Source organism: Microcaecilia unicolor, unplaced genomic scaffold (genome assembly GCF_901765095.1).
Source record: "Microcaecilia unicolor unplaced genomic scaffold, aMicUni1.1, whole genome shotgun sequence".
Classification (NCBI taxonomy): Eukaryota; Metazoa; Chordata; class Amphibia; order Gymnophiona; family Siphonopidae; genus Microcaecilia; species Microcaecilia unicolor.
The window spans coordinates 2848-15634 of NW_021963477.1; the positions used below are offsets into that span (position 1 = coordinate 2848).

General features: G+C 44.9%; 1 protein-coding gene across 1 annotated transcript in view; it reads right to left on the reverse strand.

Annotated features, from left to right (window-relative positions):
• Positions 1-383: 383 nt before the first annotated feature.
• Positions 384-12787, reverse strand: part of LOC115459341 (YY1-associated factor 2-like) — a 51560-nt gene continuing 39156 nt past the window's right edge. Inside the window, exon 3 of the mRNA XM_030189182.1 lies at positions 384-486. Coding sequence (XP_030045042.1) covers positions 396-486 — 91 coding nt within the window. The 3' untranslated portion in view covers positions 384-395. The remainder of the gene's footprint in view (positions 487-12787) is intronic.

Below are 12787 nucleotides of genomic sequence, written 5' to 3' on the forward strand. Positions count from 1 at the left end.
AATCAAGACCACAGTTGCAAATTTAGATTTTTCATGACAAGCAATAAGAAATACTTGCCTGTAAATTGAGAGGTATCACCTCACAATATAACACACATAAATATAGCCCTAAGACAGCAGCAGATATAGATCTTAATAAATAACATCTTACGATTTTAACATTGCTTTTTCCTACAAGGTGATTACTTTTCAGACAGTTACTTGGAATTCTTCTATTTAATGCTTCTACAGACAATTAAAAAAAAAAAACACCACCTGATCGAATAAGAAATAAAAGACTTACAGAAATCACAGAGTTCTATCAGCCATTGAATAAACGTACAGAAAAACTATCCCTTGAGGCTATGTCCATATTTAAACATTAAAGCATACACTGACCTATTTTCCGAAGGCATTCAGCAGATGAGGCCAGCAAGCCGCCTGCTGAGACCTGGCACAGCACAAAAGACATTTTTCAACGTATCATCTTTTGCAGCTTTAGGAAACCTAAAGATACCATAATGGTTTCAATTTGACATTGTATATTATAATTGCAGAATTTATGCACACAACACAAAGCTGCAATACTACATCTTCCATAATTAAATGAAGTTTAAAAAATAAGCTATTCACATGCTTTCTATAAATTAATAGTCACAAATTAATATAATAAAGCTGGCTATAACAGCCATTTGGCATAAGGCAACAAACTGTATGAATTACAGCTGGTCATTCAAACTTGTTCAAATTCCATCATGACATGCTGATGTGGGTGGTACAAAGTGCCAAATCCAAAAGCTACCTGAATATACTCAGTGTCTGCTTTCTTGTTAACAGAAAAACAAAAAACATGGGGATTCACAGGACTTCAACAACTGTTTCCTGGAAGAGAAGAAACTGGCACTGCACCAGCTCCTGGAATGCATCCAGGTATTTCAGGAGTCCAATAAGAGTTGCTGGTCTCTGGCACCTGCAAATCAAATAGGAAGGATTTAGCTGTACTATAAAACAAAAAAATTCCTCTGGTAGAAAAACACTCTCCTAGGGCAGCTATAGAGAGCAGTCCACATGGCTATCATCTACAGAAAAGGGCAGAATCCAATAGATCCCTGAAGCAGAGGACAATGGAAGTAGAATGAACCTGGAAATAGCTAGCACTACTGAGGGACCTGGTACATGGTCAGCCTACCAAGAATCAATACCATTGGCCCTCTGTGCACTGAAGATTTTACCCCTTTGTTCCTAAAGGGATGTCAACAGAGAGAGATTGCTTGAAACATACATTGGACATGTTGGAGGAAAAGATTTTATGTTTCAATATTTTTATTGATGACACCATACAAAGGCAATAAACCATATAATTACACATTTAAACAACGCAATAGTATCCTCTCATGTTTCAGAGTTAAAGAAAGTGCATATCAGCCATCGGATTTGTGGTTTAACAACTTTTTCTCCCCCCCCCTCCTCCCCCCCCTCCCCCCCCCCCCCCCCCCCCCCCCACTCAAGTATTATGCTTCTATAGATATTAATAATATTAGCATACATCATCCAGAACTTCCTTATATCAGAAGGCAACACCATGGACATATTGAAACATGGGTGATATAGACAATATGAAATCCTTATTAACAGAATCAGAACTTGTCTTTAAACTCTCTAACCCAAAACTATTTTCCCTATCTCCCAGAACCTCCCCCCCCTCCCCTCCTCGAGCATTGCTCAGATTCAAATCCCTTCACTGGTTCCAAGGAAGTCTCTTCAAAATATGGCTTCTTGCCTTAGGCGAGATAGTGTTTATGTATGCCCCCCATATGTGCTAGGAACCTCCGCTGCCTTCCCGGCGACAGACCCGCCCCTCTAGATTCCCATGTCAATAATTCATGAAGTCAATTCCTCCAGTGTCAAAAGGAGGGTGGGCAATCACTAGTCCAGTAAGGAGGATGCATTTTTTTCCCAATATGCAGGCTCTTTCCAAGAAAACAATTTCTCCCCCTTTGTGGATCCCATCCAGAGCCTAGGTACGCTAAATACAGCTCTTTCAAAGGTTAAATTTATTGTGCGCCCCAGCACTTTGGTCAAGTATTTGCCAATGCCAACCAGAATAGTGATATTGGTCTACATTGCCAGATCCCATGAAAGAAGTTTGCCTCCAACCTGTGGCACTTGCTCAATGCTGTATAGTCGATACTCCTGCCCTGAAAGCTTGTCTCTGAGAGAAATATGCTCGATGGATAGTGCGAAAGTGACACTCCTGTAATTCTGCACTGTGTACCATGGCCACCCCACTCTGAAGAGCTGATGATATCAGCTGTGTAGAAATATCTTTGCCCGATTCTATACTCCAACTATTTGCTACCTCTGTCAAATCCCGCTCCATTGAGAGCCTACCCAATTTGCCATAAAACCAGGATACTGAAATTTGCCCCGCAGCATCTTCTTCTAATAATTCTCTTGTCTCCCGAACTGTGGACGCAGACTATCCGGTGGGAGGGTACTCACATAATGAGACAATTGCTTGTACGCCAACCAGGCCACCGTCCCCTGCCCACATTTCTCCAAAACGTCAGTGTACGAGAGCAGAGATCCATCTTCCCTTACCAGCTTTTCCAACGAATGGATTCCCTTATTCTCTAATAGTCAGAAGATCCTATTTTCGTCTCCAGGCCTAAATGATACATTCCCCCTCAAAGGTAACCATACGCTTCCTCTGCTATCCTGCCCCCAACATGTGAGCACTGTCTTCCACACATGCCACATTGACTTTAACAATACACTTCCTCTTACTCTTTCTGGCAAATCTCTCCTTGGAGAGTGTAACAGGGAAGCCAGATACCAAGGCCTAAAGTGGTCTCGTTCAAGTTCCACATGTGTGTAAACATCTGAATCCATCAACTAGTCTCTCAGATGCCTTAACAGGCATGCCTGATTATATTTCCGAATGTCTGGGAGCCCTAAACCACCCATCTTTTGTGCCCCTAATAAATATTTCCACCTCACTTTAGATTTTCCACCCTCCCAACAGAATTTCATCACTAATTTCCTAAGGGCTTCTAAGTCTTTTTTGAACAACCACAGAGGAAGGGTCTGTAGAAGGTAGAGCCATCTAGGGAATACCATCATTCTAAACAAATGTAATCGTCCCAATAAAGTTAATGGCAAGTTAGCACAAATCATCAGCTGCTCTTTTGTCTCCCGGAGGAACCTTGGAACATTGATTTCATATATCTTTGTCGGATTCATTGCCAATTGTATCCACAGATATTTAAATGATTCGTTTGCCCACTGTAATAGGAACCCCGCTCCCCACAATCTCCACAGATCATCTGAACTAGCCAACGCCTCCGATTTTGAAAGATTCAATCAGAAACCAGAGAAATCCCCGTACTCCTCCAGGCTCTCCATCAGGTAATGCAGGGAGTCTCTAGGCTCAGTTATTAATACCAATAAGTCATCTGCAAAAGCAGCTGTTTTAAACAGAAAATCCCCTATATGTACTCCTTTCACATCGGAATTAAGCTGCAACTCCCGCAACAGCGGATCTAAAGTTAATACAAACAATAATGGGGAGAGCGGGCATCCCTGCCTAGTTCCTCTTCTGATCTTAAATCTATCTGAGGTAATACCATTTGCATACACACACGCCTTGGGGTCCTCATACAGTGTCCACACAGCCTCATTAAACCAGCCTTCTATCCCATAAGCCTTTAATATACCAAACAAGAAGCCCCAGTTCACTCTATCAAACGCTTTTTCCGCGTCGAAACTGATAAGTACAGCTGGCTGCCCTTCCAATCTGATTGTCTCCAGAGCCGCTAGAATCCGTCTTATGTTTTTGGCTATTACCCTTCCCAGTGTGAACCCTACTTGGGGCTCAGCTACTAAGGATGGTAAGACTCTCGCCAATCTGTTTGCCAATATCTTGGCCAAAAGCTTAACCTCAGTGTTAAGCAGGGAGATGGGACGATAAGATTCTGGTTGATCCTCAGGTTTACCAGGTTTTCATAATACTATGATCTGTGCCGTATTCAAATGTACTGGGAGCGTTCCCTGTTGGACAGATTTCTGAAATACTTCTGCCAAAACCGGACTAATATCGTCCTGTAATAGTTTATAAAACTCATTGCGGAGTCCATCGGGACCAGGCGCCCTAAAAAGAGCACTTTGCTTGATTACCCATGCCACTTCCTCCATGTCTATTGGTGTGCTCAACTGAGATAACTCTTCACGCGATACCTGTGGAAGCTCTATGCTATTCAAATAAATATCACTATCTACCAACTGAGATTGCTGGGACTCATACAGTTTAGTGAAAAAGTCCCGAAGCACTTTATTGATTGACTTGTCATCATTCACTCGCTTCCCTCTAGAGTCCACCAATGTGGTTATCTTACTCTGACCTGTACTACCCTTTGCTAATCTAGCCAGTAGAGCACTACCCTTGTTTGCGAACTTATAGAGCTGAAATGTATAATAAGCCCATGATTTCTTTGCCTCTGTATGTATTAGCTCATTTAAAGTTTGTTGGGTTTCTAATAATTGCTTCTTAATTCGCAATGAGTGACTCGCTCCGTACTGCTGTCTTAAGATGGTCACTTGTTTTTCTAGGGGCAAAAGCTCTCGTTTCCTCACCTTTCTTTGGTGACTCACGTATGAAATAATTTCTCCCCGGAGAACCACTTTTGCTGTCTCCCGAAACAATGTTACATCTAATCTATGCTGCTCATTGTCAATTTTATACTGTTGCCACTTGGAGAGTAGAAATGGTGGGAATTTACTGTCTCTATATAGATGAGAGGGGAATCTCCAACCGCTCTCAGTTTGCCTAGAGTGCCCTCCTTGGAAGCTTAACTCTACCCACGCATGGTCAGATATCATTATAGGCCCTATCTTTGTGCTTTCAACCTGTGTAAAAAGTTCTCTGGATATTAGCAGATAATCTATTCTGGAGAGTGTGGAGTGAGCCCTTGACACATGTGTAAAGTCCTTCTCCAAAGGATTAAGAGTTCGCCACACATCCACCAGTCCCAATGCTGACCCTAAAAGGTTTAACCCTCTCATTGTCCTTGCTAGTTCTCTATCTGTAGGTTGAGATCTATCTATCTGAGTGTCTGCCACATCGTTAAGGTCTCCTCCTAATATTATTGGGATATCACCCAGCTCCAATATCTGTCTGATCACCTTTGTATAAAATGCTCGATCAAAGGTATTTGGGGCATAGAGGTTGCACAATAGTATAGATTGACGCTCAAGGATTATCGAGGCCAGAACATATCTGCCCTCTGGATCTGTAATGACTTTCTTAATCTCTAAATGCAAACCCTTCCTGAATAAGGTTACCACACCCCCCTTCCTTCCCACTGCCGGGGCTTCTACAAGGTCACTCACCCACCATCTTTTGAGTTTGGCATGCTCTGTCGCGGAAAGATGGTCTCCTGCAGGAAGGCACGGAGGCTCCCCTATCTCTAAGTACTTTCAAAATTTTATGCCTCTTAATTGGGGATTGGATCCCTCCAACATTCCGAGTGGTAAATGTTAGATTAGGCATGTTATCCTACCCCTAATCTCTCTTTATAGGCAATACCCCCAGGTGTCTTCCATCTCTGATTTGTGAGAGAGTGTCCCAGCCTCCACCCCCCCCCCCCCCCCACCAGACTTGCATATTCCCCATTCCCTACTTTCCCCCAGTCCCGTATCTCTACATACTTTGAGCAACGCCCTCCCCCCTCTAAGACCTTCCCGACTCTCCAAACTCCCCCCTCCCCCCAGTCCTCCCATTCAGTTCCCCGAATCCACTCTGTTCTGGACTTGGAGCTACCCCCCCTTTTATTATACAGATCGCCCAATCCCTCCTCCTCTATTCGGATCCATCTCTGCCCTCCGCTCTTTTAAGCATAAACATTGCCCCTCAGATGTCTTTCAATCATGCATCCTATCAGCCGCTCCTCAGGCTTTCCTCTTCCCCTACATGGTCTAGTACATGGACCTAAAGAATGGTGACTATAATAGATATTCACTCAGCTCTCCCCATTCCAGTTTTGCATTCAGTTCTTGGTTTCTCAGTCAGACCATCCTTGACCGCTCATAGCTGTAGGAGATGGCATCCTTTAGTAGTTCCTGCTACTCTCTGTAGTATAAGCCAGTGCCACTCTGCCCCGTATAAGTATAACGTCCTAGGCTGTCTTCTATTTCCATAATAATGAAATCATGGACAATATCCGCTCAGCTCCAGTCCGTTACCGCTTCTGACTGAGTAGTTGATCAATCGAAAATATGGAATTCGCACTCTATCTTAGGTTGGCCTGAACAGCCTCCTCAATAGCATACAGTCATTCATTCATTACCTTGTAAAAACTGCCTCATGTTGATGTCTCGCACTGATCCACATATGACCATGTGTCCTCCACATGTATAGGATGGAGCAATGGTCTTCGTCTAAACTCTCTATTATACAGACCATTGCAGGGTAGAGCGAGATTACATTTCAGATAATCTTAGACTTATCACATTACCCCGCTCGCTTCAAACTCTTCATTCATCCAATCATTCAGACATTCAAACATCCATCCCTCCATTCATTATCTTGCCCATCATGCTAATAATCAATATACAGGTAACCTACTATGTTCAGTATTGAATACGTGTTTTTAAGCACTGTATTTAGGAAACTGTACTGTCCCGACCAGACAATGCCCACTCGTCTGGTTCTTTTCAGTTTATTGGTGTCTTCTGTCGAATATGCCCTTTATTATAACTGTTTCCTGCGGACAGGGCCCATACTGCTATGTCTTGCAGCCTCCAGTCCATCTGCAGGGCACGCAGAATCCAGCCCATCTCATCTTATATCTTAATGGCTTGCTGCTGCCAAACAAAAGGTTTTTCACCTACTTTAAAGTTAAATCGCATCAGTCTCCACTTATTGTACCTGCCTTTCCTTATAGTGCTGCTTATGTGGATTGCTGTCTGTCGCCCTGCAATTTGTTCACATAGGCCTTCGCTTCTTCCACGCGATCAAAGAAGACCACTTTACCTCCATCTTGAATTCGCAGTCGTGCCGGGTACAGAAGGCTAAAACGGCAGTTCATTTCAAACAATTTCGAGCAAAGTGGTACAAAAGCCTTTCTTGCAATCGATACCTTTGCTGAATAGTCCTGGAAGCATAGGATTTTTTGGTTCTGGTACTGCAAGTGTTTCCCGCCTCGCAGCGCTTGTAAAATCTTCATTTTATGGGCATAATTAAGCGCTTTGAAGATAACTGTTCTGGGGCGATCTCCTCCTGCCGGCCGCTGTCCCAGCCGATGTGCTCGCTCCACTTTAAATTCGCCAGCCATATCCGAGAGTGCTGCTGCTTGCGGGATCCAAGTTTCCAAGAAATTCTGCAGATCTTTGTCAGGCAAGGCCTCTGGGAGACCGACCAGACACAGATTGTTTCCCCTCGATCGGTTCTCCAAGTCGTCAATTTTTTCTTCTAGTTCTTGAACCCGGAGGAAAAGTTTTTATTATTCAGTTTAACAAGAGAAGAACCCTTTCCAGTCAAATCTTTTGAGTTCTTGGGATTACTCAAGTAAGATATCTGAAAGACAGTGTGTCACCTAATGATATTCAGGAGACAACAGTCACAGCCAGATGTGTTATGGCATTCTTCCACAACTGCCGAAAAGAGAAGAAAGAACTGCACAGAATGAACACAAGAAGCAAAAGAGCAGAGGTGGCCAAATGAGATGGAAGCTCGCGTCACAGACACCAATGAAAAATCTTTAATGACCTGATACGGCTGTGTTTGGGCACAATGCCTGCATTAGGGGTCTTTACTGTATCAAGAACAAGGAGAAATTAGGTCTTACCTGATTTATCTCCATTACTCCTTCCCACTACTACAGAACCTGTGGGATAGTTGTGTCCATCAACCAGCAGGTGGAGATAAGAGACCCAAAAACTGAGCTGAGTCACATCTCTCTTGGCATCCAGTATTTACATAGACAAACAATAAGGAGAAACTTAAAACACAACAACCTTAAACAACTCACTAACCTAACACTAACCAGACAAGCATGTGTTGACCACTCACCTCTGGACAACTTGTAGAGAACAAGAGATATGCAGAAAGCACCATGCAAGGTGAGTCATTATCTGAACCATTACTTCACATAGACTACACATCTCAGAAGCCTCAGGCAGGTTTCTGGAATAGTGGGAAGGACTAATGGAAAGAAAATCATCATATAAGACCGAATTTCTCCTTCCATTACACAGCTTCCCACTATTCCAGAACCTGTGGGATGTTCAAAAGCAATATCTAGAGTAGTTTGGATCCTGGCACTGGTGCTACCCTGAGGACCAAAGCCCCAAAACTGACTTGAGTGCACTGTAGTGCTTGGCAAAGGTATGCAGCGTTGACCATATTGCTGCCTTGCAAATATCCACCAGAGATAGTAAGGCAGTCACCGCCCAGTATATTGCCATCCGCCTCGTAGAATGAGCCCACAAAGCCTGAGGAGTCTGCTGCCCTGCAGAAACAAACTGACACGATAGTCTCCTTCAGCCATCTAGCAATTGTGGGCTTGAAATCCATGAGGCCAAACCACTATCTACCCAAAAGCACAGTCTATCCAATTTCAAAACTCATTCATGACTTCCAGATATTTAATGAGGCCTCTACGCACATCGAGAAGTTTCAAGGAAGAATACTGAGCCTCTTCATCCTCCTCTGTGAAAGAACGGAAGCTCCACATATTAGTTCAGATGAAATGCTAATACCACGATTGGAAGCAAGGAAGAGTACACAGGGAGATCCCTGCCTCCAAAAAGCAAAGAAAGGGATCCCAACAAGAGAGCATGAAACTCCGAAACCCTACATGCTGACACAGCCACCAAGAATGATGTCTTTAGTGTAAGATCTTTCAAGGAGGCCTTTCGGAGTGGCTCAAAAGAAGACTTCTGAACAGCCTGAAGGACAAAATTAAGATTCTACTCTGGACACAGAGTACAAAAGGGAGGCTGCAAGCATCAAACAATATACGAGTAAGCCACGAGAAATGTCTTAAGTAGTCGGCCCCTGAAACAGGCCAAAGCCAGACCTGAACTTTTAAAGAACCTAACACCAATCCTTTCTGAAATCCTGTTTGGAGAAACGCTAGGATATGCGCGATCTGAGCAGAGAAGGGAGACAGATCAAGATCAGCCTCGAACATCCTCCACATCCTTACACATATGCTATGGATGCAGCCTGAAGCAAGGTAGCAATAACCTAATCACGATAACATTTTGTCTCAACCAAGCCCTTTCAATGGCCAACCCATAAGACCAAAGGGGCACAGATCCTCTATGAGCACCAGACCGGAAGATGGAGAGGACCCCTCGTCCAGCAGTTGAATCAGATCTATGTACCATGGCTTCCACAGCCAATCCAGGGCTACAAGAATTATTTGACCCTGGTGCAATGTGATCCTTTCAACATGCAGCCTACCGTGGAACAAGGAGGGAAGACATAGTTGTGTCTACGGCCAGGAATGAAGTAGGGCATTGATCCCTATCAAGCCCGGTTCTTTCCGATGGCTAAAGAACTTGGGCACTTTGCCATTCCTTTTTGTTATCAAGTCCAGAAGCGGAGAACCCCATTGATTCACTATTGGCTGAAACCCCTGGCTGGCTGGATGGTTCCCATTCCCCTGGATCTAAGGAGTTCCTGCTGAGAAATTCCACCTCCACATTCAAGGACCCCACGATGTGAGCTGCCGACAAACAGAGAAGATTTTTCTCCGTCCAGCTCATGAGGGAGGCCAGCTCCATCACCACTGAAAAATTATGTCTTACCTGATAATTTTCTTTCCTTTAGTCGCAGCATATGAATCCAGGAACTTGTGGGTTGTCACCATCTACTAGCATGTGGAGATATAGGATGCAATGCTCCTTGGTCAGTCAGTATTTCTCATAACAAAGCAGAAGGAAACAGGATTATAACATTTCTCCTTCCCCACAGGAGAACTGCAAAGACATGAACTGAGCACAATGGCCCATCTAAAATGTAAAAATGTAGAAACAAGAAGCAACTAAGAGAATGAACCAATAGGAATTGCCAATATGTATAATCCTTCCTATGCTTGGTCCACAGGCCTGGCCTGCAAGCACTCAGATCTACTGTCAGATAAAACAGGGTGGGGCTCTGGATTCATCTGCTGCAACTAAAGGAAAGAAAACAGGTAAGACAATTTTTCATTCCTTAGTGTCAGCAGCAAATGAATCCAGGGAATTTGTGGAATGTAACAAAGCAGTTCATAAGTAGGTAGGGAACCTGAAGCCCTCGTGGATAGCACTGAACCCTGAAAGAAAGCAGGCGACCGAGCAGAGGCATCCAAAAGTAATGGATGCCGCAAGCAGGCCCCAAGACCATGTCACCACCCCAGATAATTCCTCCACGAACACCAGAAGAGCTGCCACCTCACAAGGTGCCACAGCTGGGCAAGAAGTCCGAAATCCAGCCGAACATGCCACACCCTCTAGAAAATACGCAGACACAGAAGCCTCCTCAAATCAATAGAAGTTGCAGTACTTGTAGAGGTCCCGCCAGAACTAATGAGCCAACCACTGTCAAAAAAGGACACGCACACCGAGAACATCTAGCTCGCAGGAAGACATAAAGGTCAAGGGAGAAGGGAGGCAGAAAGCCACTGAAGAATAGCAGGAGAGACTAACAGGCTCATTTTCGAAAGAGGACGACGCACATCTTTCGACACAAATTGGAAGATGGGCGTCCTTCTCACTGCTTTCCGTCGCAGGGACAACCAAAGTTCAAGGGGGCGTGTCAGAGGCGTATCAAAGGCGGGACTTAGGCATGCCTAACACATGGACGTCCTCGACCCATAATGGAAAAAAAAAAAGGGCGTCCCTGACAAGCACTTGGACGACTTTTACCTGGTCCTGTTTTTCTTATGACCAAGGCACAAAAAGGTGACCGAAATGACCGGATGACCTCCCCATACTCCCCCAGTGGTCACTAACCCCCCTCCCACCCTCAAAAAATATCTTTCAAAATATTTTTTGCCAGCCTCTATGCCAATCTCAGATGTCATACTCAGCTCCATCACAGCAGTATGCAGGTACCTGGAGCAGTTTTAGTGGGTGCACTTCTGCCAGGTGGACCCAGGCCCATCCCCCTCCCTACCCGTTACATTTGTGAAGGAAACAGTGAGCCCTCCAAAACCCACCACAAACCTACATCTAGGTGCCTCCCTTCACCCGTAAGGGCTATGGTAGTGGTGTACAGTTGTGGGTATTGGGTTTTGAGGGGATTTGTGTGTGTGTGTGGGGGGGGGGGGGCTCAGCACACAAGGTAAGGGAGCTATGTACATGGGAACAATTTCTGAAGTCCACTGCAGTGCCCCCTAGGGTGCCCAGCTGGTTTCCTGGCATGTCAGGGGGACCAATGCACTAGAAATGCTTGTTCCTCCCAGGACCAAAGGGGTTGCATTTGGCCGTTTCTGAGATGGGCGTCCTTGGTTTCCATTATCGCCAAAAATCAGAAACGACCAAGTCTAGGGACGACCATCTCTAAGGACAACCTAAATTTCAAGATTTGGGCGTCCCTGACCGTATTTATCAAAATAAAAGATGGATGTCCATCTTGTTTCAAAAATACGGGTTTCCCTACCCCTCCATCGGGACATTTTGCGAGGACGTCCTCAACAAAACTTGGGCACCCCTTTCGATTATGCCCCTCCACATAGACCATCACCCTAGCCAGAGGAATCCAGAGGATCTCAACAGGCCTAAACCCAGAACGCTGCCCGGGCAGATCTCTGGATCTGTAACAAACTAGAGTTCCCCTGATGAGAGCTCCTGTATCACTAAATGAGGGCGAGCGGGAACCAAATGACAAGAATGTGCAGACCCAACCACAGGCAAACACCAAGTCCTAGAGACCATGCCATCTGACACAAAAGGTGTGAGGTCTACTTGAAAAAAAAACAGTTTGTCGCAAAGGAGATCCGAACCAACCACTGTACTATGCTTAACCGGCTACCCAGGGATGTAAGTATAGCGAATATCGGGCTGGGATCACCAAAGACATCAACTCGGGAGACGCCTGAAGCCAGAATGCCTAGCTATCCGGCCGACGCCAGCCTCGATTACCCATTCAGTAACTCGGGGTGATGTCAACTGCTGGGCTCCTGGAAGAAATCCAAAATCTGGGGCACCAGCCAAGGCACGCCAAAGCCACCAAAAATGTTCAGACAGCCACTTGCCAAGAGGACCAATGAAGACAGCACTGGAGCTCCTTGCTGAGGCCAAGCTGGCTCAGATAGTCCAAGAGGGAAGAAGTCCGACAATCGAGAAGAAACCATTGAAGCGATCTGAGGATGAAGTTTGAATCTGGAAAACACACCCAAGAAAAAGGCCAGTGCACTAAGACCTGGCCTCCCAGCCTGCAGGACCCGGTAGCGAAGTAGAACCTGACTGGGGTGAGAATCCTTAGCTGATGAACCATCAGAAGAAAGACTTTCCTAAGGCTATATCAAATAACCCTCCAGGATACAACAAGCATGCGAAGGTAACTATGGACTCTCGGAGAAATACAAAACTAATCTTAAGTTCTGAAGAAGAGGAGCCCTTCGGGAGGAACCTGCAGACTCTTCTGAAAGAAGAGATGTAAAGCAATCAGGTATGGAATAATCTGCAATCCATGACAATGAAAGAGGGCTGCCCCCACTACCATGAAAAATGTCCGTGGAGATGAGGAAAGGCTGAAGGATATGGTCACAAAATGGAAGGAAAGCAAGCATAGAAATCTTCTGTTGGAAGGGGAAAGGAA